Here is a 25,241-nt window from a genome sequence, read left to right on the forward strand (position 1 = left end):
CGGAGTATATGAGACTCCCACGAAGCTTCTACGCAACCTCGAGGACTCTCCACCTGAAAGGTAAGGCCACAAACCGGCAGTGCAGACAAGACAAAAGAAAATGTAAAGAAAATCAATCCATGAAGGGTTTAATTTACGTCTCACCGCAGACGCTGCTTATATTAAATAGAGAATTTAATAATGAATACCTACAGAAGGCATGTACTCCGTACCTCGTGCAGAGAGGAAGGCTCGAGGCTATATGCTCTTTGCGGAATAATAACTATCAAAAAGAGAGAGAGCAGTGCGAGCATGTGAGATTTAGTGACAGGCTCCCCGGTACATTAGCACAGATTTATGTACGGAGTATTGCGTACATACATGTAGGAGACATATCAGGTGTAGGTACATCGTCACAGCCCTATGCTCCCCGGCCCTCGGGAGGCCCCACAGGAGGGTCCATCAGTTCCATGGTTACGCCAAATTCAATCTCACCAGTTCCCTTTCGGTGAACACTACTCCATAGGGCTGGGAATTGTGTTCGATCATGATCCAATTCATGCCGAGAAGCTGAATTGTGGATACCCTCGTATTTCAGCCGTTGACACAATTTTGCTTTGATTCTAATTTGCTAGCGCGGGGGCGCAGTTGGCTAATGTAAGCGAAGTTCAGCCCCGGGGCCCTAGCCATAAGAAAGTCCTCCTTCGCACGGTTAATATTTAAGTGGTGACCGAGGCCGTAGCCTTCAAATCTTCCACCGCTACAAGCATGGATGAAACAGCAGCGAGCTTCCGCGAACAGTTTGTCAATCCATCAGACTTGTTTACGATTCTTATGATTATTGGCGGCGATGTAATCCTCCTCGCGCTGGCAGCCCTCTCCGGTGGCACTATCACCCCTGTCACCTTCTCCTTCGGTTGGGCATCGTACGCTATCTCGGCGGTTCTCAGTGCGCAAGGCGAGGACAGCCTGATGCCCTCGAGCTCGGACTTTTCGCTCCGCGTAATCAACCTCAGCAATGGGTATATGCGCTTCAACCGCTCCTGGGCTTTGGGCCGGGTATTTCAGAACTACGAATACTGGATGCCACCAGAAGTGGACCAGCTACTGCAAAATCACCCGGTCTTATATCAGGATGAGGAAGCCGGAATGACGGACCCAGAGGTGCTGAAGGGTACGGCGGTTGCAGAGACAGACGTTAAGCCCCGCAAATTCGTGAGCCCCCACCAGGCGCGCCTGTGCGTTGCGGTTTACGAGTGGGCACTGGATGGGCCCCACCGTGTCGCGAAACCTGGCCATGACTGGGTGTACTGGCTGGGCATTGTCGTGACAGTGCTTCAGATAGCCATCAGTGCGATACCGTTCGGCCTATACAAAGACTGGAGTATCTTCCTGGTGACGGTAGGTGGGAGCCTCCTTGCCTACGCGTCTGGTGCCCTGCCGCAGTGGCGGAAGGAGAAATGGGCCTGTCGAACCTTGGAAGGTCGCAAGGACGTTGCGTTAACGCTTGGTAATGGCACGCGGCATGTGGTGGTGGTGCGGGGAGCAAAGGGCGGGTTGGATCTGGAAGATATGGCTGGCGGACAGTGGTCCAATGACGAGGAAGGCCCGAAGCGGAAGCACCCATGGATGCGGTTGATGAACTCCGGCAACACCACGCGTATGCTTACGTTCGTGTTAGCGGTACTGTGGCTCATGCTTCTTCTTGCCAGCATGGGGATCCAAGACCATGGGTGGTATCTTCTTGCGGTGGGTGGTATTGGCATCCTGCAAAATCTCATCGCGGCCGGGGCTCCACGTCAGCCGGCAATGTTGGGAGTACCGATTCGACCGGCTATGCGGCCGAGTTCAGGGGATGAAGCAAGCTCGACACCAATGGTGTTCGCTGAATTCAAGCTCATGCATACGCTGATGGAGCTCGAATTGGACTTCAAGGGGGCTGGCCGAGCTCTGCTCCCAGAATTCTTCCCTGGAGGCCGGCTACTGCCGTGGGAGGAAAAATGGTGGTCCACCGATGAACCGGAAATTCGACGCGAGCTCCTACGGGCGGCTAAAACAAAAGAGTTTAACAAGCAGATGCGCAGGACGCAATCTGGCTGAAAATTGGTATATCGGTACTGCAGTATATGGCGATGTATCATCGGGTTCTATCCCACCAGGGGCAATCCCTTGTTGTCGTATAATGATTTTATACTTATTTACTTTGATTCAAAGGTCAAGGAGTGGATGGCCTATATTTGTGTTATGCCCTAGAGCTTTGTTTTCTATCTCCAGACTACTATTCATACTCCGAATAACTATATCCAACTGCGTCTCTTTCCCCGGGATTCCATTGTGCTCAGATAATAAGGTCCGACGACATATAAATCATACAATCGAACGACAAACTAGTCCTTTTATCTTGGCTGACATTTGCCATAATATGTAAGCAGAAATTTATAGACTTGTTCACCTCAGAATCGCAATCCTCGTCTGACCACTCTATTCTCTGTGCGTGATCCCGGTTTGTCTATGAGAACTCTCGGTCCTCTGATGGCCGATTCATCAGCCCAATTAAGGATCGAATCATGACAAAGGTCGAGGCTGAATGGCAAGAATAACAAACGAGATGGCGAGGAAATGAGAGCTATTCTTGGCACTATAATTGACCAATCAACACTCGAAGAACGGAAGAGTTAGCCAATGGAGGGCCAATCTTAACCAGAACGGGGCAAGCCCTCGGTACTAAATAGGAACTGAGTAAGCACTTGTTTTAGCCCTGGAGGGGCAATCAGCTTCGCTATGTCATGGCATTCTTGAAGCTGAAGTGGGGGATTATCTGACGCAAAAAGTGCAACTCTCAGAGTCCCTTATTGAATATACCATCACTATGGCGGAGCATTTGTTCTTTCCGGATGAACCTCCAAAGCCGCTTCGGATCAAGTACAACGGTCCGCTCTATGATGGAGGTGATTGGGGCCAGTTCCCGACTCGCTGTGGCTGGAAATCAGAAACCGAAGAAGAGATGTTTCCTCCACGTGGAACCCCGCAGGAGTTCCATCCTGGAATCGAGTGCTGGCTCTATTTCGGCATGCTCCATTATGTGTTCGGGGACCAGCTGGACCAGTCTGAGTTCATCATGCACTTGGAAGATGACCCTCAGCAGTACCTGACGACCAAACATCTCCATAAATATGTCGACAATGCCAAGGAGTGGAAGAAGAAGAAATATGGACAGCGAGCCATTGAAATTGTCAAGAAAGTCAGCGAGGAACTTTCCAGATACGCCGATTGCTATCTGTCGGATGATATGACATTGGCCATTCGGCTAGTCTGCTATGTTCTCTGGCACGTCGCAGTCAAGCGAGACGGCCCTCAGACCCAAACTCCTCGTGTTAAGATGTGGCTGCTGAGCACCCTATCTGACACCAAGCGAATGGTCGCGGAGGGATGGTGTCCTTGGGAGATAGAGAAGTGCCGCATGAGCGGCGGCGGAGTGGATACTCCAGCGTATTTGCTTCAGTTGATGCGTGTCAAGCCCAAGTGGAATACCAAATTGCACGAGTCGTGCAGAAAGTCAGAATGCGTGGCGAACAATGTCGATGAGAGCGACTATGTGACTCGACATGTGCAAGAAGACTGCACCTGTCCGCATCTCCAGGCAGATGTCGAGCAACTGCACAAAATTCTCCAGGATGGAGGAGTTCCCCTTCTGATGATCACGCCTGATGGTGAGGACGAGTCTGGCGACCAGAAATTCAAGATTGAGATCACGAGAAAGCGTTCTGGCAAGCAATACTTGTCTATCTCGCATGTGTGGTCTGATGGATTGGGCAACACCGAGGGTAACACCCTCCCGCACTGCCAAATAGGCGTCCTTTACAAGGAGGCAAAGCGTGTGCTTACTGGGGATGAATATGTCCCTCGCTATGAAGGCCCATTTGGACTACTACATACGAGCGCATCTCGACTTAGCCATTTCGCGGGCAACCGAGCTCTGCGTAGAGACGATTCAGTGCTGCTTTGGATCGATACCTTGTGTATTCCACATCAGCGTGATGTACGGAGTCTGGCAATCCAGCGAATTCGTGAAGTATACGTAGATGGTCAGTGAGGCTGTCAGCAGATTCCCGAGTGTTCTTTGATCGTGATCTAACCGATTTATAGCTTACCGGACGGTAATCATCGATTCAGAGATGAGAAATGTAAACGCCAACTCTGCAAGCCAGTTGGGACTTCTCCTCAGAGTGCTGTACTGTTCGGGCTGGATTCGGCGCTTATGGACGCTTCAAGAAGGACTGGCCGCTAAGAGTCGGCTATACGTGCTCTTCGCTGACAGGGTAGTCAACATTTCGACTATCGCCCAGGAGCTCCTAACCAAGCTTGATGGAGACAAACTCCCCATAATGCAGGAGAGAATGACTACTTTTGCCAGTTCGGTTTGGTTTACTTTCTTCACGCATACCATTGACTATTCATCCAAATTTGAACGCTTCGTCGACTTTGTTGGTAGTCCTTTTGTTGGAGGAGGGCTTTCAAAGGATCAGATAATTGCCTGGAACTGGTACAATGTAGCCTTGCGAGCTACCAGCAAGGCAGGCGATCGCCCTATCATTCTAGCAGGCATCCTCAATTTTGACGTGAAGGAAATTCTCGAAGCCAAGGGATCTGATGAACGCATGCGGAAGTACTACGGCATGCTTGACCAATTTCCTCAAGACATCTTGTTCCATCCGGGTCCACGGTTTGAGGATGATGGAATGCGCTGGGCATTGAAGGTGTGCCAATTTGACGAAGAAATCACCTATCTCTCGAGTGGACCTGGTAATATCACACCCCAGGGACTCCAGATCACACTTTCTCCATCATGGCTGTTCCAATCTCGTGGAGTGTTTGACCTCAGCCTCTTTGAGCAGGACCAGGGCCAACAGGCTTGGGAACAGTGGATCGGCGATAACAACATTGAAGGCGACAACCCGCCCACTGTCTGTCTGGTGGAGACTCAAAGCACTGCTAATTTCGAGCCAGACGCCACCTATGGGGTTATTGTGCGCGGGACAGAAGATCTTAAGCCTGGACTAAGAAGGGCCTGCGTAGTGGTGTCACTGCAAGCGACGGAGGATGCCGTCCATTATGCACAATACAACGCCCTTGCACACATCCGGTCTCTTTCTCACTTTGGAAACTTGCCCGAGAAAGGCTACCTGGTGCCAGTCACTTGGGATGACCAGCAAAAACGCGAATGGATTGTTGGTTAACCAAGACCATATCAAAACGGGATTGGGCCATGCATAGTCAGTTTCTCCAAGCGTGAACCGCAGTTTTGTGGTGTGGTTGAGGATACGAATCAAATAAATTCAACACAATCTAGCTGCATCCATATCGTAGAGTTCAAGTTCCCTCAATGCCCGTCCCTGGCGTGAATATCTGATCTTATATTCATCGGCCAGCATGGAAATTCGAGACCTCGTATTACAGGCTTAGGAGCTTCATCATAGGCAAGTTCCATCCTTTCCGGCTTCTATTGCAAGTAGGAGCGTGCGAGTCAGAGAATAAGAACTTTCTCCTTCTTTCTCCTACCTAGTAGTCCACGAGACATGATCGACCTGTTCTATCCGAAGCTAGCTACTAGGACGCATAAAATGTATGTGACCGGCGTCACGCCTGACATACTTGGGCTATTTACGCCACATTCTCAATCTGCTGAACCCCTGCAACTTCTTTCCCAGAGCTAGAACCAAGCTCTTCCAATGGGATACCTTTCCCGTCCAATTCCTGTTGATAAACCACAACTTGATCGGCATCCCCAAACAAAGCCGCAATCTCCTCCAAGGGCTTATGTCTAGTATCATGATAAGCGGACATAACAACCACCGACGCAATAGCAGGCACAATAATGAAAATTGTGTAGAACTTCCAACCAATGGCCTCAAAAGCATACGGCGCTGCTTCCAGCCACATCAAATTAGTGAGCGCAAACGTGCACATAGCGAGAGCCAGACCCTGCGAACGCGCATAGCTGGGCCAAATCTCGGTGATGTAGAAGTAGGTCGGCCCGTCTAGGAATGCACAGAAAGTGGCTTGAAAGATCATGATTATCGTAGCGCAAGCAATCAACCCCCCACGGTTTGTGCCCCCGAGGTAGAATCGCTGTAAGCCGGCTTCTATGGCCATCAGAATAGCACAAGCCCCGAGGCCGAGAGAAATAAACCAATGCCGGGGCACACGATCAACCCATAGCATGGAAAGAGCATTGGTGACAAATCCAATTGATTGGAATCCGGCTTGGAAGCCAAGGATTTGAACGGTGTCGAACCCAAGGCTTGCCCACACGACGGAGCCATAGTCTGGAGGTTGTATTAGCGGCGATGTATTAAACGGATGTAAGCCCATAGGCTGGAGACTCCCGGACTCACTCAAAATAACCAAAACCCCACAACTATAGATGCTAAACTCCAAGAAGATAGTCATGAGAGCACGCTTGCGTAGTGAAGGGTTCGTGAAGATCCCCCAGTACGAGGTGCGAAAGCGACAATCCAGCTCGATCTGCTTCCTCATCTGATAATACTCCCTCGCGGCAAATTCGTCACTTCCCGGGTCATTTTTAGTAGCATGGAGTCGCTTGACAATGTCCCATGCCTGCTCTGTCCGATCGCGAGAAAGCAAATAGCGAGGCGACTCGGGCATCCAGTAAATCCCACACAGAATAATGGAAGGAAGAACCATTTGGATGCCTACAATTCCCCTCCATTGGTTCTCTCCCGGAACAAAATAAAACCCTAGCCCAACAAAACTGGCAACACAATATCCGAACAACATCAGCAGAGCGTGGGCATCGGCAACAGCACCACGGATTCGAGGTGGTGCAAGTTCGGCGATCCAAACTGGAACACTGTTTTGGATAAGGAATGAACTACATTCATTCGATCAGTCCTACAACGTGAGATGTTCTTGTGTTTGGAAATCCGATGCGTACCCTAGTCCGTTGAAAAATCGGAAGACGATAAACATGGCCGGATTGACGGAGCCTGTCAGCAAAGCCCCAGATACAAGAATAACTGCATTTCCCACTGCAGCAGTGACCTTGCGGCCGAATCTATCGCTCATCCATCCTGCCAATAAGGCTCCAAAGACGGCGCCTGCTTGGTAGATGCCTTCGCTATGTTAGATTTCGGTGATTTGCATTCCCCGGCCATTTCATTGTAACTTACCATTGATTGTTCCTGTTATTGCACTGGCATTTGGGTTTGTTAATAGCCCCATATAATTCTGAAAGGATGGCTGGGTGAGAGTCGTAGCGATATTCGCAGCCGCGTAGCCATATGCTGCTGAGCTGAGTGTAATGAAGACAATGACGAAAACGCTATAAGCATTGACATGATTTTGGCCTCGAAAGATATCATGGGAGACATTGCAATCAGCTATTGGAGTGCCCATGCTGTAAGATAAGAGAATATCGAATCTTTGGAGTCTTCAAACGGCAATACACCCGGGCTATCGAGGGACATGATCCTTTTATGGAGCCACTTGATATCAGTCTATACAGATTAAACCTTATTAGATCTTGCTGTGGGCTCGCATTACCCCGCATCCCCGCATTTTCTTTGTTTGGCAGCAATTGTGTGAAGAAACGCTGTAGTATGCTCTGGTAATTCCGAAAAATGGTCAATTCCGAGGTTCCTACAGCTATCCCGAGACAACAGTGATGATCCCATTGGACGTAATGCGTAAATGCAGCAAGGGTTTGTTGATGATAGTCTGAGTGTTGATTATTTGAACAATATTGCAGTTTGAGGCCCAGGTCTGACAGTTGGCTTGCCGATAGCATATTTTGGAAGAAAATTCCGAAACGAGACCAAACTCTCGGGCGAGGAGGAAAGCAAATAGGCATTTGCGCCTCTGAATTTCCTATGCGTACACTATGATAATTTTCAAATCAAAAGGCGTCCACAGTGTTGATACTGAGAAGGAAACACAATGGTGATATTGAAGTCACTGCTAGCTTATAACAATTCCAAATAGTAACCCGGCATGACACCTATATTACGCTGCAATCGTATGGGGCGCTGATGTCAATTTCACATTCAAATTGCCCTTATCCCAAACCACGAACGAGGATTGCTTAATCCATTGCTTGGAATCTGCAGAAATCTCCATATCAAAGTTCCAAATCATCCGGGCCAGAATCAATCGCATTTCCGCATATGCGAGACTAAACCAAAGTCAATAAATGAACAGGCAGGAGTTGGAGAAAGTTAACTTACTTGCGGCCGAGACAGTTGCGTGGCCCCACGCTGAACGGCTGGACTGCACTTCGATTGTCGGATTCATACTCGGGATCACCCATGAACCTCTCTGGAATGAAGGCATTGGGGTTTTTGAAGTTCTTGGAGGAACGTTGAGCTGCAAGTATCGGTACTCCAACCGCGGTCTAAGGGTGCATCAGCTTTTGAATATCGCTTGTTTTGGATCTGTACTCACTCCACCGGGAACCCATCTACCACAGATATAATCACCCTCGCCCTCTACCATTCGAGGAAACCCATAAGGCACGGGAGGGTACATCCGGAGACCTTCATTCAAGACAGCGAGGGTATATTTTAGCTGATTAACAGCTGACCAAGTGATCTGGTCTTCGGAAGTGAATGCGCCCCGAATTTCCGCTTTCAGCTTGTCCATCACGCCCGGCACAGTGAGTATATAATAAGTTACCCCGGATAGCAAGGTCGCAGTCGTCTCAGAGCCTGCAATGATGAGGACATAAGAGTTGCTAACAAGCTCATCTTCACTCATTCCCTTTTCGATGGGCTGCTTCAGCACATTGCTCAAGAAGTCAGGGCGGCCGTTGTCTCCATTAGCCATACGCGCCTGGACTTTCTCCTTGGTCATCTGATTCTGAGCAGCCTTCTCCTCTCGCACCTTTCTGGGAACTATCCACTTCATAAGAACTTGTCCAAAGGGGACACGTCGTAGAACGTTGGCCCATGCCGCAGTGCGGAAATGACTGAAGATAACCGAAACCCAGAAATGATATTGCGAGTTTTCGAGACATCCGAATGATTCTCCAAATGCAAGATCGCCGATGATATCAAATGTGGTGTAGTTGTACCAACGGGTCATGTCGACTGTGGCACTGCTAGATCCGGAAAGTTCATGCAATCGTTGAATCAACAAGTCAACATAGCTCTTGACAATCACTTCCTGACGCTGCAGACTGCCTTCCGAAAACCCGTGGGATAAAGAGCGTCGATAGCGCGCGTGAGTCTTATCGTCCGTGCGAAGCATACTGGGGATATGGTTTGGTCCGACCGACACATGTCGTTGGTCCTTGGGTCGCTGAGGCTTTCCTGGTCGAATAGAGAAGATGTCTTTCCATGCATCCTGGTTGATGAAAGTCACTTCGTTTGGCGCAATACGCACTGCGTCGCCATACTTTTCGTGGAGCTTTTGTGCGTCCATGGGCAAGCTGCCGCCCAGTACAGATCGGAAAAAGGGGAGGGATGTGGCTGCGTTAGCCTTGGGACCTGGGAACGATGCCAGAGGGTGAAAGTAAAGGTTGTAAATGATCCATCCGACAAAATAGCAAATTCCCTGTGACTTAGGTCAGTATTTTGAGATCAATCCGGTCTCTTTGAGCTAACCAGTAGCCATGATCCTCCAACCACACAAACAACTGGATGGATGTTCCCCATCCATGAGGGGGTCCCTGAAATGGATTTCACTAAGAAAGTCATTGTATCACTTGAGGGCGGTATTCCCCACGATTCTTCACGTATAAGATGGAGAGCGCCACGGCAGAACTAAATAAGTCGATTCGTGCGTCGCAAAAGAGTACTCCCTACTGGGTGGGGAGAGAGTTCGGAATCCTGGTCTCTATAATTGACACACATGTGTTGTCATGTCGATCGGAATATAAACGGAATAAGCGGAACATCGGGTGGACGGTTGCTCGGAATAAGAGCGTATACGTATTGATGGGCATCGTTGGCTCCATCATGGATGCAAATGGCTTTCGCCACCAATATGAGGAGATGAGGGGCTTCTATCCAATGGAAATGGGAGGGTCTGATCCCATTGAATCATATCACCTAACGAAAGAACCAAAAGACCTTGATAGTACGCTTTTGCTGCTCCGTCCATAAGCTGTATGTCATCTCCCCCTGGTGCAACGCGTACTGGGCATCTGCTAAATCCTTAGCACTGTCCCTTTCCCCCTCGTCTTCCCAAAACGTGGCGAGTTTACCCTATTCGGCAGCTAGTACGTGGATGTACAGTGCTAGGGATTTGAACACCAAACCTGAAACAGCGCGGTTGTTCTTGTTTGGAGATAGGAACTTCCTTCCGCCTTCATCTGAATCACCTCCACGTGATGAGTTTATCCCTTAACTGAATGGCCAACTTCTTCATATCCCCGTGAAGGCTATAAATTCGAAATATGCTGGAATATTGAAAGACTACCTAATATCCTAGATCTCCGGTTCTGGATATTGTATTTTGGAAGACCCTAGCTTAGTATGGTAGTCTGCCTGTTGCCGATGAGCGCTACTTGCAGTAAATGAAGGCCTAGGGCTGTCATCCATGTTCTTCTGTGGCAGGAAGGGGTTCACGTGTCGATGCCTGAATATACGATTTCGGCCCGCAAATCTTGGCAACCAACCCTGCCACAACGGTATATTCAATGTTGATTTGGTGTTTTCCAAGCTGATCCATACATTCTGCACACTCCATGTAGTAATAGTTTATCTTGATGCTTATGTACCTAGATAGGTAATAGGCTAACCTTCATATCGTGTGGCGATGTTCAGATCTTACAGTAGATCCCCTTTCCAAATTGAGCATACAACCGCGTCTTTGGAGAGTCAATATGGAAATGTACGTGGTCTCTCGTTTCTAAAATGTACGATGATTGTAAAATGAAACAAGAAATATTCACAACGCCCCAACCCATGATATCATCGAAAACAGCACACAATCCCATCCACCCAGACAAGAGGCTGAATCTCAAGAACGACAACGCGGCATATACTCTTCAGTCATTAGCGACCCGTGATATAATCCCGGTTCTCGATTGTTACACTCTTCGTCATGTGATTGACCTTATAAACACCAACAAGTCGGGCAGCAAGCTCGAACTAGGGAACAGGTTAGTTGGGTCAACCTGGAGGGAAGCTTGACGGCACTTACCATGTTGTTTCTCAGTGAAATGACAATAAACTGGGCATTCTTGGTTCGCTCCTTGATATACGAGGCGACGATAGAAACCTAACAAGTGATTCGTTAGCACACGGGTTCCACCACAATCATAGATGGTTGACTCACATTTCGGAAATCCAGGGCAGCATCGATCTCGTCCATGACGTAGAGCGGAGTAGGCTTGTAGTGGTGCAGGGCGAAGACCAGCGCCAAACTAGACAAGGTCTTTTCTCCACCGGACAGATTGCCAATGTTTTTCCAACTCTTCTTGGGGGGCATTACTGAGAACAAGATGCCTTCCGAGAAGGGATCGAGGGAATCCACCAGCTCTAACTCGGCATTACCGCCCATGGTAATCATCTGGTACATTTCTTTCAGGCGCAAAGAGATGATACCAAATCCTTCCATGAACCCGTTCAACCGAGAGGAACGAAGTCCATCCAAGCGTGCCTTGGCACCGTCTCGTGCTGTCAAAGCAGTGGTCAGATCTGCCGAGCGCGATTCGTGCTCGGCAGCACGACGGCGGTACTCTTCAATGACCGACAAATCGACAGAGGCATTTTGGACCTTCTCCTCCAGAGCAGCAATGACGGCTTTCAGAGATTCCTTGTTCATGGCCTCTAGCTCATCCTTGGTGTACATCTGAAGCTCCGTAGGCTCCTGCTCTTCGCCAATATCGCTGATGTTCTGGAGGTTTATGCTCGAAAGCTTTTCCTCCCAATAACGACTGCGTTTCTGGTTTTCAGTCAAGGCCTTTTGGTTCTCGTCCAGTTTGTTACGCATCTCGATCTCAGTGGCTCGTGTCTCATTAAGCTCGGCGACCTTGGCATCAAGCTCGTCCTTCAAGGCCTTGAGTTCGCCCTTTTTGGTTTCCAGTGCCTGCAGATCATTAGTTGGAAACCCAATGTACTCCCAAACTCTGGATTGCTTACCTCTTGGGCTTCGTCGGCCTTTTGTCTCCAGTCTGAAGATTCATTGGCTTGATTGGCAACGTCTTCTTCCAATTTCTCCAATTCATCCATGATTTGCTCGATCTCCTTTTCCGAAACGTCGCGCGCTTTGGAGTGCTTCTTGATCAGTTTCTCGTTCTTGGAGAGCTGACCCTCAGCATTTGAGATTTCCTCGGCAAGCATGCCAATCTGCTCTTTTAAGCCATCTACCTTGGCCTTTTGGCCACGAAGCTTAACACCACCGACTTCCATGATCTTATTCTGCAAGGTCTGGATCTCTTCCTCGATACCGCTCTTCTCATCGTTGAGTTTCGCGATCTCCTTCTGAGCTTTAGCGATCTGTTTCTCGAGCGCAGCAACCTGAACTTCATCGGAATCAGATGGCTTATGCTGTGCGCTCAGTTCCTTCACGCGTCGCTGCGCATCAGCAAGGCTGCGCTTGGTACTGTCGATCTCGATGAGGATCTTTTGGATCTTAGTCTCGACACGTGGGATTTCTTCCGATCTTTCCTTCATCTGAGCCTCAACGTGTCGCTGTTTGTCTTGGAAAGCCTGGAATTTTCTCTCCAAATCCTCGAGATCTGATGCCAGGCGAGACACCTGCTCTTTTGTGGTATCTGCAACTTGCTTTGATGACATACCGCCTCGAGCAACACGGGTACCACCACCACTCATGGTTCCTGATACATCGATCAATTGGCCGTCTTCCGTCACCACTCGCCAGCGTCGAGCGCCATAGGCGATACGATTCGCTTGCTCCAAATCCCTGGCAACCAATGTGTTTTGCATCACGCTGTAGAAAGCCGGGGCAAACTTTGGGTCCTTTGGCTTGACAAGGTCAAACAAGCGAGGAACACTTTCGGGTGTGTAGATTGTTGCCATGTCGCGGCGTGGTAGACGGTCAAGAAGGATGAAGTTCGCTCGACCAAGGTTGTTCTTGCGCAGATAGTCGATACATTGCTGACCAACTTCTACGGTTTCCACTACCATATTGTCGAGAGCAGGACAAGCGGTAGAGATTGCCACATCATACTTTTCGTCAATTGTGCCCAAGTTGCCAAGTCGGCCATGGAAACCATCGATACGTCCAGATTCTTTGAGACGCATCAACCCAGTCAAGACACTTCCGCGATTTTGTGTGCTTGCAAGGCTGACCCGTGCCTCTTCGGCCTTTTGGCGAGCGCTTGATACATGCGAACGGACCTCAGGTTCACGCCCAGCGTACTTCTTAAGATCATGTTTGAGTTTCTCCACTTCAGACTCCAAGGTCTCTTTTTGGGCTTGTCGCTCCTCAAGATCATTTTCCTTGGTTTGCAGGCTTTCTTCGATTGTGAGAATCTTTTCCTGTGCCTCCTCGAGCAGAACAGCGCCAGCATTAGCACGCTCACGCAAGATATCCAGCTCACTCTGAGCGACAGCGACAGCAGATTGCTTCTGGTTGATCTTCTCGTTCCATGGTTCCAGTGACTTTTGCTTGGCGGCAATCTGATCAGACAAGCCTTGTGTTTTGCCCTTGAGGCCCTCACGAATCGAGTTCAGTTCCTTTTCTTCTGTCACCATTTCTTTCTCAAATTGAGTGGTCTCTGCAGTCTTCTTCTCGATGTCGTAGGTAAACTTCTCGGCCAAGCTTTGGCATTCAGAGGCAGCAAGGCGACTGGTTTGCATGGCTTTCTCAAGTTTCTTCTGTTTGCCGACCAGGAATTTCTTTTTTTCCTCGAATTTGACAGACTCCTTATCGTATTTGGCCATTTCCTTGAGCAAGCCTTGGGTGTCGTTCTCAATCGACTCGTAATGACGAACTCCCTTTTTGTACGCCTTCTCGAGTTCTTTGATGCCGGATTCATTGCCTTCGTGTTTCTCGAGTTCCATGTTAAGCAATTCCTGCATTTGAAGAATGGCCTCCTCCGTGACACGAACATTGTCAGCACACTCATCAATGTATATCTGATAGAGGGCTGATTGTTTCTGGGCCAGTTCATTCTCCTCGCGGATGTAAGCCAGAGCTTTATCCTTCTTATCAACCAACGCCGTCTTTTCTTTCTCCACGTGTTGGACACGATTGTTCTTCTCCACACATACATCGTTGAGAGTTTCGAGCTCGGTTGCCGCTTCATCGATAGGCGTCTTATACTTGGAGGTTCCGATAATGTCTTCCAAATATTCCAACAGACCTTCATCGTGTTCGTTGGCGGCTTTGGGCTTCATCTGGGCGATGGACTCGACTTCACCCTGTAAAATCAGAAATCGCTTGTGATCCAAGTCGATCCCGCGATCTCGAAGGAAGTTGGTCACGAAGGTAAAATTGGTCTCTTTCTTGTTCATGTAGTATTTGCTGGTATTATTTTTGAACGCTCGGCGTGAGATAATTAGTTGGGAATCTGGGACCACCTCCTGGCCACCGTCGGGCAGATCGAGGACTTGTGAGAAATGAACCTCGACTTCACAGAATGCAAGGTTGGGATATTGGGCAGAGTTATGGATCAACGCGGAGATCTTGCCCTGTCGCATCTTACTGGCGCGGAAGCCGAAGACGAATAGGAGAGAATCAATGACGTTAGATTTGCCGGAGCCATTGGGCCCAACGACGGAAGAAAAAGAGGCGTGGAATGGGCCAACAATTTGCTGGCCAGCGTAACTCTTGAAATTTGTCAGAATAAGATTCTCAATGATCATCCGGGGCTTGGGCGCCGCATCCTCCTCTGGCGCTTGAGGTGCTTGCGTCCTGGACTTGGCCACAATATCCATGGGCCTCTCCAGGACTGTCGAGTTCGGGTTGATGATGGGAATCTGCGATTTGGACTCTTCCGCTGGTTTCGAGGGCGACTGGTTCACGGCGGATTCGGTTATTTCGGACAATGGTGGGACACTCGTGCGGTGGGCTCTTGGTTGAGGCTCTGGGGATTGGGAAGGCTCTGGAGTTGGGAGTGAGCCCTGTGCTGGCTTGGGTGTGATCGAGCCACAGCTCTTGCGGGGACGAGCCATACTTTTTCTTTTCAATGCCGCTTTACCAGATGGGGAGTCTGGATCGGCTTCAATTGATGCGATACTAACGTCTTCTTCATCCTCATTGTCATCATTTTCGTCGATATCCATCGCGTCGGGGTCCGTCGCATCAGTATCCATCGCATCGGAATCATCTGTTGTCGCTTCTTGGGCTTTGCTGGCTCGGCGCACAGTGGAGGGTGTAACCGGGTCCAACGTTAATCTTTTGCTCGAGGCTCTTTTTGCTTTCTTGGGCACTGGGGTGTAATCCTCCTCGGCCTCCTCATCGTCATCGTGCGCATCGGGTGTTGGTGTGACATTTCCTGGGTCCTCTGATTCAGATGTATCTTCAACGGCGTAACTCCGGCGGGGAGCAGAGCGGCGGGAAGTTCTGCCCTTTGCGACTGGAGCCATGGTGTGCAGATCAGTTTGACGTCTGCTGCATGGAGGGGCGATTGGGGTTTGACGGAGGTTTCGTCGCTTCAAAGTGGGTTGTTTACCTCGTGCCCGAACGGGTAAAGTGGCCGCCGTTCTGCCACAACAAGCCCTTCACCGCCATATCCCGCTGTAAGTTACCGTACGGTAATTACTCCTCCGCGGAGCTGGGGATCAACTTAGGAATTCATTCAACTTACTCTTCGTCTTGTTATGCCCAACATGGCTCCATGGGAGAGTTTCGACCAGGTCTTCTCGTTTAATAAGAAGTACACATATGAATCAAAGGTCTTTGACCAAATTCTATCCAACCGGCGCTCATTGGACCAGCTCTTTGCCGATCGACTTCTGGGACTCCTCGGCATCCAAGGAGGTATCATGACTTAAAGCTCTGAGCTTGGAGCGCCGTGCTAATCAAGCGCCTCTATAGTGACCAAGATCTATCCCCCGAAGGCTAATGCAGACCTCCGAACGCTTTTCAACCACATCGTTTCCTCGGAACTCGATATCCATCACAAACAATCGTTGATCTATTACATCCTCAAGGATTGTCGCACTGCACCAGAAGCCGCATCTCAGTTTGCGCAACAATGTCACCTTCCGGAAAAGTACCGCTTCTTCATTGAAGGACTTTGGCATTTGGATCGTCTTGATTTCAGGGTGGGTTCTTCATGGCCTCTAACATGGACATCTTCTGACGATTACATGATACAATAGCGAGCCGTCGAGTATCTTGCTGAGCCCTCGCTCATTCCTACCTTCCCGGATGAGATCCTCTATGTCCTGACCCTTACAAATCTTCCCAAGCACGACGACAGTCTTGCAGTCGCATACTACCTCACTGCAGCTCCTCCTCTGGCAAGCGCCAAGGTTCGCAAGGCCTTCTTTGATACGCTCGCTCGCTCGAACATTACAGAAGCATTCTATTTTACACGCAAGTACGATGATTCTCTCCGACGGGGCTTCTTCGAGCAGCTAGTTGAGTTTGTTCACAAAGTCAGCCCTGGCCAGACGAGAAGCAAACGTGCGATGGAACTCGTGGGTCTTCCGCTTGATGAAGATGAGGAAGAGTGGTTTGGGTATGTCTTACTGCAAGGCAATGCCAGCACTCTTCCGGGGGCCAAAGACACTGTCATGATGCGCCGTCTGGCAACCGGGCGACTCGGGGAGCTCACTCCGGAGCTCGAATCATTGGGAGGCAAGAAGATTGATGGGTTGAACTGGGATGACCTTCGGGGGAGCATACAACACACGTAGATGATACCCAACCAGAAACTTAGAACTGGAATTATTGATTACTTAAAATTGAGATGATAACCTTGGAATTGGAGTTTAAATTTGCTTTTGCTGGCTTCCTTTTCCCAAGTATTCAGGTGTTGTGGTGGGCGCCGAGATATATATATGAAACTCTTTGTTGCTCAGATTAAATGTGATGGTCTACGCTCACGCCAACAACTCAAAGCTGGGGTCTTTCATCTGAAACCGAGACCAATGTAAAGAAGATCCAAGATTCATTTGATTGCGATTAAACAATTTAGTATCCAGTGCTATATAACAGTGCTTGACCTCAAAGCTGGGATGGCCGCGGTTCCGATAAGATACGGACCAATTCCCTGAAAAGTCCCAACAGCAGTTTCCCTCTCGACGCGCACTCATAGCACTGTTCCTATTTATCTCACAGCTCATTTGATGAATATACCTCAAAGACGAGGCTTTATTTACTAAGGGTTCGCATATTCGCCGACATCCAGGCCAAGACAGGGCCTCCAAGGAGAGCAATTGGGAGCAAACATCGACAAAGCCGCAAACATGGTGGTATGTACCTTTTTCCAGCAAGGGCGCTGCAAGTTCGGAGGTATGGATCAATTATCCAAATGAAAAGCAAGTCATTAATGCATTTCCAGATCGTTGCAAATTCGAGCATCCGGGCAAAGCTACTGCCGGTCCCTCGGGGAATCGATTTGGTGCTCTATCTGGAGGGTTTGGAGGTAAGCCTATCAAATTGTTTTGCTCCAGTTCTTCCTTATGCAGGGAGCCCATTCAATGACTGTTTATTGTATTGGAGATTAAACCTTTGATCTTTGCATTCTTTTGGGTTTTATCCTGTCCTTCTCTTCTGTTTTATATCTATGTTGCTTGTTCTCATATTACTTTCCCCCAAACCCCGTTTGAGTGTCGGGTTTCAGAGATATTGCCTTGTCCAGAATTATGCTCAAGTCCATGAATCACACGCCCTTTAGGGCTAGCGTTCTTTCCAAGCCTGACAGCAAGTCTACAATAGGGCAGAACCAGTCCCAACAAACGACCGAGTAAGTCACATTCTCAGCATGTCAAGGGAAATCAAGATTGACAAGAAGCAGTTATGGTCTAAGGCCGAATGACATCAAGCAAGATTTGACTGCAGGCCAAGGCCGTCCGGAATGGATTTTCTCTGCATACGGACCCAACAAAGATGTTCCGCGCCAGCTTTTTGGTGGTGCTCATCGCGAGCGAAGCATGGAAGAGATGCGACTGCGCCATTATGAATTAGCAGCAGCCGGCAATCTGAACCAAGCAGTGCAAGAAGCCTCGGCTCTCTGGCAAGAGTGTGTAACACAGATGGAGGTCTCGCTGAACGACCTGAACGGTGCCATCAAATACATGATTGACGGCGCGAATGAACATCCCAACCGGGTCGACATCGTCGAGGGCAAAACGCAGGCTAGCACCGCCCAAGCCCCAGCGCCATTCGGGCAACCCGCTCCATTTGGACAGCAAAACGCCGGTCCTGCAGCCAGCACCGGTGCTACACCTGGAGCCTTTGCTGCTCCATCCTCTACCTTCGGTCAAGCGTCAGGCCTTGGCCAAGCAGCTGGATTTGGCAGGGCCTCAGCAACAGCACAGCCAGCTGGCATGGGCCAGCCTACAGCGTTCGGCCAAACATCTGCCATGGGTGGTTCTGGTTTTGGCCAAACATCGACCTTGGGAGGGCAATCTGCCTTCAACCGGACACCGTTCGGCCAGCCAGCTCAGCTGGGTGCCAACCCAAGCCCATTCGGTCAGGCTGCGGCCCCAGGAGGCCCCTCCCCATTCGGCGCTCCATCTGCTGCCTCTCCCTTTGCCCAAATATCCCAGAACCAACAGCCTGCTGCCGGTGGGTTTGGCCAGAGTGCGGGACAAGCTAATCCGTCACCTTTCGGTCAGCCTGCTGGACAAGCTGCCCCGTCGCCATTCGGCCAGCCAGCCCCGCCAGGTGGCAATCCTAACCCATTCGGTCAGCCATCAGCACCGGCAGCAGCCGCTCCATTTGGTGCCCCATCTGCCGCATCCCCCTTCACGCAGGTGGCCCAGAACCAGCCTGCCACTGGCGGATTTGGCCAGAGTGCTGGACAAGCTGCTCCATCACCTTTCGGCCAGCCTGCCACACAAGCTGCTCCAACTTCCTTCGGTCAGCCTGCTGCACAAGCTGCTCCAACTCCCTTTGGTCAGCCTGCTGCACAGCCTACTCCAACCCCCTTCGGTCAGCCTGCTGGACAGCCTGCTCCATCTCCATTCGGGCAGCCTGCACCCCAAGGCGTGCCTGTGCAGAGTGCAAATGCTGGGCCACCGGCGTTCCTTAAGACAGAAAGTCCCGAGGATCTCAATCCGCTTCCAAGGCTGGAAGGTGAAACTCGACATAACCCATCGACCAAGCAACTTGTGATGTGGAAGGGCCGGCCCGTGAAGTATATCAATGAGCACCCGTGCTACCTTCACCCACAAGACAACAAGTCTTTCATTCGAATTCATTTCCCGAATGGGCCGCCTGATGCAGCTAACTTGAAGGATGCTCAAGCCAAGCCCGAGGAGTACACCCCCGATGTCACTCAAGCATATGAGTTCTTCCTTCAAAATGGCTACTTCAAGGATGGCATTCCGGCTGTAGCCCCCCGACAGGAGTGGCTCAGCTTCGACTTTTAAAGTCCAAAGCCATGTTATCGGCATCAAAATTTTCAAATGTCTCATAGGTTGAGATATCGTGCATCTCGTTTTCATTCTGACATCAGAGATCAGAATACTGGGCTTGTCTAAAATCAAGGAAAACGGCGTTTCGGAGTTGGCCAGTGGATAATGGATTCACAAATGCCACAATTGTAACTACATACATACAATTGCTATTCTCTCCACCTTTAACGCGAAATTACAATGATACAGACATCACTACAAATTGAGGCTCTTTGTTCTTTTTCAAGATGTTTCCATTTTTTTAATTTTGAAGTAATTCCAGGTACGAACGGAACCTCCCGCAGCACGAAACAAGTCATGCGGGTTAGGACCAACTCCAATGTAGCATTGTGTACCACATTGGGGCCAGTCCTTGATTCCTCCCTGAGGCAAGCCCAGCCTAGCACATTTATGCGGCAATGGTGACCTCAACCTCAACACCGGCCTCGATGTTGATGATGATCTGCTTGACGGTCTCGGTGGGGGCGAGGAGACTAGTGTCGAGTATCAGCAACTGTACAGCACAGAAGTAGCGGCAATCATGCCACTAGTCAGGGATTGGAGAAGAACTTACTCGATGAGACGCTTGTGGATGCGCATCTCGAACTTGTCCCAGGTCTTGGAACCCTCACCGTTGGGGGTCTTACGGGTGGAGATCTGGAGGGTCTTGGTGGGCAGACGGACGGGACCCTTGACCTGGAGGGACTTGGAGCGAGCACGGTCGATCAGCTCCTGGCAGACCTTCTCGAGGGAGGCAACCTTGCGGGAGGTGAGGGTGATGCGGATCTTGTGGACCTTCTGTATAGCGGACAAGAGGCAATTAGTACTTGGTATGGGCCGACGAGGTCCATTGACATTGCACACATAGCGACAGCGAGGTGCGATACTAATGTGCGACAGCGACAATGGGATCAGGGACAACGTACAGGGCCCTCGCCGAACTCCTTCTCGGGCTTCTGGAAAGACATCTTGAATGATATGAACTGGGACGGGTTAGTGTTTCGGTTCGGGGATTTCAAGAGCAGAAAAAAAGGAGCGCGCACAATTTAAAAGGCAAATGCCGTCAAGACCTGAACTGCTAGGCTCGGTAAAGTGATGATGGCTGGTTGAAGTGATGTGGATCGAGAATTCGATATCCAAAAACTTCAGTGCGAAAGTCTTGGCGCTTCGGTTATCGCGCGCTAAGCCACTTTGGGTCCCCTTGCTCTCGTGGCTTATGTCATCACTGAAAGAGGAAATGAGACCGCCAAGTAATGATTCGAGATGATGATCATGAGCTGACGGGCTGTGTTTTCTTGTTTGGGTTCTTTCTTTCTTTGCCTTTGCATTCCTTCCATCACCACACCTGAACAGCTAGTTGAGCTGTCCCAATGGCAGAGTTCCCCCCGCTAGCTCCAGTGCCTCCCCCCGCAGTGCGGAGGACAATCCCATCAAATGACTGGGAAGCTTGTCTAGATGCATGGATGGCTCTACTGGGGGTCCGCTTAAATGCATCTGATCAACAATTCAAGATTGCATCTATTGAAGATACATCAGTCCCCCCATTCCTTGGATCGTACTATCAATACACGGCTGCGGGGGATTCTAGTCTACAAAGTGGACCTAAAGCTCGACAGCTCCGGAAACTATGCTTTTTGACTACGAGAAGATACTTACTCGGTCTCTCAAATCCACCAGACGGAATTCTGGATTGGAGGCTTCTCGGCAACCTATGTTGCTGCTATCCTTCCAGCGAGACCTTGAAGACGTCATTATCAAGTGCCTGGGATCTGCACCATGGCAAGATCACTTCAAGTATTGAAAGAGCAAAAGCCACTGTGATCAAGAACCTGTCTTCAGCCAACTCATCCTCAAACCCGGAGGTTATTTCTGACATCCGCCGTTTGACTATCCTTGCTTCTGTGGTGCCGGCATGTGGCCAGGAGCTCATGGCGGGCTCCGACTTCCTGGACACGATAGCGGAAGCCTATCAGTCAAAAAGTGCGCGGGAAGAGTTCCGGAGAATACTCGTTGCCAACGTCTACGTTGGTATGATTTCTTTATTGAAGGAACCCGTCAACCTGTCTTCGCTGTTAGATCAGTTATTCAGCCTGAAAGCGGCTGCTCGAGTTGGGGCACCAAAGATGAAGAAGGAAGCAACTCTACTTTCTGATCTCGTCTGTAGCTCAGACTTGCTCATACGGCTGGAGAAGTATCTCAACCTTCACCCCCAGAAACGGGGGCAGGACCTCATTGCCAGCTTGCGCACATATCAGACGGAGTCGAAGTCGCTACATCATCGGTATCAAAGGCGCAAGAAAGTAGATAAAGGCAAGGGGGCATCTTCGGATCCAATAATTTCGGGAGAGATACATGCACACAAGATGTCACTCGTCACTCAAGTACAAGACCTCTTCCCCGATCTTGGATCTGCCTTTATTGTGCGGCTTCTGGACTTCTACAACGACAATCCCGAGACTATCATCGCTCACCTCCTCGACGATTCACTTCCTCTAGAGCTCCAATCTCTAGATCGATCCGAGCAACTGCCTCCCACTGCAGAACCCTCTCACAGCCATCTCCCAACCCAACCAACACCACCCGCAATGCCATCACCTACATTAGAACCACTCCCAACCCGCAAGAACATCTTCGACAAAGACGTGGACATCGCCGAACTAAGCCGCTCAGGCGAAGCACAAGGCAAACTACACTTCGGCCGCGTCGACACAGACGAAACAGCCGACACCCTCCTCGCCGACCACGACCGACACGCCGCAAACAAAGCCGCAATCCTCTCCGCACTAGCAACCTTCGACTCAGACGACGACGAGCGCGACGATACCTACGACGCAGCCGACGTAGGCGGCACCATCGACGGAGCCACCGGCGGCGCAGACGGTGAAGCCGACGCAGACCAGCAGGCCCGCCGGGCAGCAGACATGGACATGACCCTCTTCCGGACCTACAAATCCAACCCAGGCGTCTTCGCCCGTGACTCAGCTACCCGTCGCTCGCAGCCGCGCGCGTCGTTGAAGCGCGAGACTGAAATGACCGACGAGGCTATCGAGGGCTGGGCTGTTATGCTAGCGCGCGATCCCAAGCGTCTCGCTAAACTCGAAGGTCGACTGGCTATGGACGCTGGCGGGTCTGCTGGTGCTGGAGCACTTAATCAGCCTGAGCTGCGATCTACTTCTTGGAAGAAGCCGCAGCCTCGAGAGGACGGAGAGGAGGGCTCTGATGAGGGCGAGGCTTCTGGCCATGGTTCGCGGGGTGGTAGGGGTCGTGGGGGTCGGGGTCGTGGCCGTGGTGGTAGAGGTCGTGGTGGCCGTGGCGGCGGTCAGGGACCGCCTGATACTGCTGCGGCACGACAGAGGAAGGAGGAGAATAAGGGAAGTCGGGCGAATCACAATCGTCGACAGCAACACGCGAAGAAGATGGCGCGTGGCGGGGGATTGCCCGGCTAAGAATGGAGGCATACTATCTTGGATTATGTGGATGCCATATGGAAAAAAGACACTGAGTCGCTTTTTTCTGTTTTGATATCTGTTGAGGACATGGATCTAATTTACGTACAATTTCGTTTGGCTCTCACAAAAGCAGCCACATAGCATAAAGACAAACAGCATTCAGAATCATGAAGATACCATAATGCACATAAGATGCGATATAGGTAGTCGTGATGGCATGTTTACACAGGGGAGTCGTACTTGGCCAGCAAGGCAAAAAAAAACCACATTGCATCAGTGGTGATCTGAAAAGACGCCGCCCTCCGCAATAGACTTGCGGCACTCCTCCATAATCCGGACTTGTTTCGCGACTTCTCCAAGTCGGCTGATGACCTCCTTATTTCCATCGTAGAAGGTAAAGATGGCATAGGGGATACCGGTATCACGGCAGAATTCCAAGACAAACTTCTGCGTGCGACGCAGATTGTGACGCGGAATGCGTGGGTAGAGATGGTGGATGGCTTGGAATTGCAAACCTCCATGGAAGAAGTCGAGCCATGTTGGGCAGTCGACGTCCATAGTGGTGCGGAGCATTTTCTGAGGGAAGGACTCACCAACCCCCAAATCAGCGGTTGACATGGCGAAATGGGACAGAGTGATCTGGACGTGTAGGGGAGAGGGCACGACGTGAGAGATGAGAAGGAAGATGATGCGACTCTTGGCATCTGGCAGCGTCTTATACATAACACCATAGCCAAACCAGGTCCAGAAAAACACCTGTCCGACAAGCTCAAACCAGACATGCCACCAAGCGGGGCCTTTTCGAGGAGCTTGGCGCTTAAGCAAATACTCCCAACTCAAGGCGTAGAGATTGAATCGTGCGAGCATCATAATAGGGTAGTAAGAGTAATTTTGGAATTTGAGGAAGAACCGAGCCACCGCATCATAGGCCATGATTCGATCATAGTAAGTGCTTCGGAGGCTTGTGAGGAAGCGATGCGAGATAGCGAAAAATGGGATATGTTCGATATCAGGGTCATGCTCTGGCTCATTGGTCACGATATGGTGCACGTTGTGGCTTCGCTTCCACCATCCAAGACTTAATCCTCCAAGATAGTCTGCAATAACCATGCCTATGACGGTGTCCACATGGAAATTGTGTGTAATGCCCATATGACCGGCATCATGGGCAGTGAACACAAGCTGATGCCAGAAACATCCGAGGAAAAATGCCGAGCTGGCCCACCATTCCATGCGGAGAAACATGTAGGACAAACCCGCGAAGAGTGTGTATCGACAACATTCAATGAAATAACTGAAGTAGTTGCATTTGTAGAGTCCCGCGGCCTTGATGCGCTCGTTCAGTTCGCGGTATTTGCGCTTGATCTCCTCCTGGCTTGCGGTATCCAGAGAGGGATATTTCGCAATGTCAAGAACGATTTCCTCCTGTGTTCTTGCATCCAAGAAGGCAGGCTTGGCTTGGCGCTGTTCCTTCGATGTGGTGTTTGTCATGGCAGTTGGTTGTCTTTGACGAACAGTGGATTTTGTGTCGACCGCATCGAATACCGGTGAGGGAGGGATGGATCCATCTTGACTAGAGCCACTGGAGCTTTCTTGCCCCGTTGATTCCTCGTCGCTCAAGCATGTGTCTTCAGCATAGGCACGGTACTTGCCACCCTGTATGGGAGGAAGGAAGTTGATCCATGTGCCTTCAACTCGTCCGATTTGGTATGAGAGCATGCGCTCGAGGGCTTCTGGAGAGTGTAACCTGCATGAGATGGGATTTGATTAGATCGATCTGAAGCTGTGGGATGTGCCATTTGAAGAACATACGCGTTGATTTCATCTGTCGCGTCCCTTCCCACCATGTGCTTGATCGGCTTCTCTCCTCCAGGGTGGTATTTGAGCCATGCGTCCACCTTCAAGACTCGGCCATCGAATATCATGACATGCTTTCCATCTGCAATGAGGCCTTCAATATATCGTCGAGTCAAGAGGCTGTCCTTTCGGGACGGTCGGAGTGCGGTCTTCTCCATTGTGTCAGGTGCAATGAGGGCGTGGATGTGCGTAGGGTCCGAGAACGACAGTAAGGGGATTACACTGACATTGTCGAGGGCCAAGCTGAGGGACTGATTGCCAATAAAGAGAAGAAACAGAGAAAACAGAGAAACCAGAAAAGATGGCCAGACTGAAAAACACAAGTACCGTGTAGGGGCTATGGGGCGGAGGTGGATAACAGCGGGGACTGATCAGCCGCGGCCTGTGATTGTCCACCTTTCACATTGCTGAACCTGAAACATACTCCTTCACCGTACATCCACCGTGTGGCATG

At 50.2% G+C, this 25,241-nt stretch overlaps 10 protein-coding genes across 10 annotated transcripts; 5 read left to right on the forward strand and 5 right to left on the reverse strand.

Moving 5' to 3' along the window:
- Window positions 1-747: 747 nt before the first annotated feature.
- On the forward strand, window positions 748-2,079 carry N7457_005749 (uncharacterized protein; the record flags this gene model as incomplete). Its single annotated transcript, XM_057176793.1, has 1 exon — window positions 748-2,079. The coding sequence occupies one exon, from the start codon at window positions 748-750 to the stop codon at window positions 2,077-2,079; it is 1,332 nt and encodes a 443-aa protein (XP_057031095.1).
- Window positions 2,080-2,848: 769 nt separating this feature from the next.
- N7457_005750 (uncharacterized protein) lies at window positions 2,849-5,216 on the forward strand (the record flags this gene model as incomplete). The annotated part of the gene is made up of 2 exons (XM_057176794.1): window positions 2,849-4,064; window positions 4,126-5,216. 2 exons carry the CDS (start codon window positions 2,849-2,851, stop codon window positions 5,214-5,216), a joined length of 2,307 nt encoding a protein of 768 aa, XP_057031096.1.
- A 424-nt stretch (window positions 5,217-5,640) lies between these two features.
- Window positions 5,641-7,395, reverse strand: N7457_005751 (uncharacterized protein; the record flags this gene model as incomplete). Its single annotated transcript, XM_057176795.1, has 4 exons — window positions 5,641-6,305; window positions 6,375-6,871; window positions 6,935-7,112; window positions 7,170-7,395. The coding sequence occupies 4 exons, from the start codon at window positions 7,393-7,395 to the stop codon at window positions 5,641-5,643; spliced, it is 1,566 nt and encodes a 521-aa protein (XP_057031097.1).
- A 606-nt stretch (window positions 7,396-8,001) lies between these two features.
- N7457_005752 (cytochrome P450) lies at window positions 8,002-9,650 on the reverse strand (the record flags this gene model as incomplete). The annotated part of the gene is made up of 4 exons (XM_057176796.1): window positions 8,002-8,170; window positions 8,223-8,389; window positions 8,440-9,549; window positions 9,600-9,650. The coding sequence occupies 4 exons, from the start codon at window positions 9,648-9,650 to the stop codon at window positions 8,002-8,004; spliced, it is 1,497 nt and encodes a 498-aa protein (XP_057031098.1).
- A 1,344-nt stretch (window positions 9,651-10,994) lies between these two features.
- On the reverse strand, window positions 10,995-15,497 carry smc4 (condensin subunit SMC4; the record flags this gene model as incomplete). Its single annotated transcript, XM_057176797.1, has 4 exons — window positions 10,995-11,090; window positions 11,143-11,220; window positions 11,278-12,030; window positions 12,084-15,497. The coding sequence occupies 4 exons, from the start codon at window positions 15,495-15,497 to the stop codon at window positions 10,995-10,997; spliced, it is 4,341 nt and encodes a 1,446-aa protein (XP_057031099.1).
- A 204-nt stretch (window positions 15,498-15,701) lies between these two features.
- On the forward strand, window positions 15,702-16,775 carry N7457_005754 (ELYS family protein; the record flags this gene model as incomplete). Its single annotated transcript, XM_057176798.1, has 3 exons — window positions 15,702-15,891; window positions 15,949-16,178; window positions 16,236-16,775. Coding segments are annotated over 3 exons (960 nt in total), but the record flags the coding sequence as incomplete, so codon positions are not given.
- Window positions 16,776-17,327: 552 nt separating this feature from the next.
- On the forward strand, window positions 17,328-19,457 carry N7457_005755 (FG-nucleoporin nup42; the record flags this gene model as incomplete). Its single annotated transcript, XM_057176799.1, has 4 exons — window positions 17,328-17,373; window positions 17,423-17,498; window positions 17,723-17,827; window positions 17,879-19,457. The coding sequence occupies 4 exons, from the start codon at window positions 17,328-17,330 to the stop codon at window positions 19,455-19,457; spliced, it is 1,806 nt and encodes a 601-aa protein (XP_057031101.1).
- A 379-nt stretch (window positions 19,458-19,836) lies between these two features.
- S10a (40S ribosomal protein uS10) lies at window positions 19,837-20,479 on the reverse strand. The gene is made up of 3 exons (XM_057176800.1): window positions 20,408-20,479; window positions 20,056-20,279; window positions 19,837-19,975 (listed from the first exon to the last, which is right to left on the reverse strand). The coding sequence occupies exons 1-3, from the start codon at window positions 20,447-20,449 to the stop codon at window positions 19,891-19,893; spliced, it is 351 nt and encodes a 116-aa protein (XP_057031102.1). The 5' UTR covers window positions 20,450-20,479; the 3' UTR covers window positions 19,837-19,890.
- A 372-nt stretch (window positions 20,480-20,851) lies between these two features.
- Window positions 20,852-22,927, forward strand: N7457_005757 (ASCC2 family CUE domain-containing protein; the record flags this gene model as incomplete). The annotated part of the gene is made up of 1 exon (XM_057176801.1): window positions 20,852-22,927. The coding sequence occupies one exon, from the start codon at window positions 20,852-20,854 to the stop codon at window positions 22,925-22,927; it is 2,076 nt and encodes a 691-aa protein (XP_057031103.1).
- A 276-nt stretch (window positions 22,928-23,203) lies between these two features.
- On the reverse strand, window positions 23,204-24,945 carry N7457_005758 (fatty acid desaturase; the record flags this gene model as incomplete). The annotated part of the gene is made up of 2 exons (XM_057176802.1): window positions 23,204-24,677; window positions 24,743-24,945. 2 exons carry the CDS (start codon window positions 24,943-24,945, stop codon window positions 23,204-23,206), a joined length of 1,677 nt encoding a protein of 558 aa, XP_057031104.1.
- Between the last annotated feature and the right edge of the window lie 296 nt (window positions 24,946-25,241).

This window comes from Penicillium paradoxum (genome assembly GCF_028828445.1).
Source record: "Penicillium paradoxum strain IBT 22861 chromosome Unknown utg000005l_segment0_segment0, whole genome shotgun sequence".
In the NCBI taxonomy this organism is placed as follows: domain Eukaryota; kingdom Fungi; phylum Ascomycota; class Eurotiomycetes; order Eurotiales; family Aspergillaceae; genus Penicillium; species Penicillium paradoxum.

Excerpts from the sequence above, each read along its gene's own strand:
- S10a (XM_057176800.1), bottom strand. The coding sequence starts at position 20,449 with ATGTCTTTCCAGAAGCCCGAGAAGGAGTTCGGCGAGGGCCCT. Across the intron at positions 20,280-20,407 it reads AGGAGTTCGGCGAGGGCCCT|AAGGTCCACAAGATCCGCAT; the intron begins GTACGTTGTCCC and ends TCCGCTATACAG. Across the intron at positions 19,976-20,055 it reads ATCCACAAGCGTCTCATCGA|TCTCCTCGCCCCCACCGAGA; the intron begins GTAAGTTCTTCT and ends ACTCGACACTAG.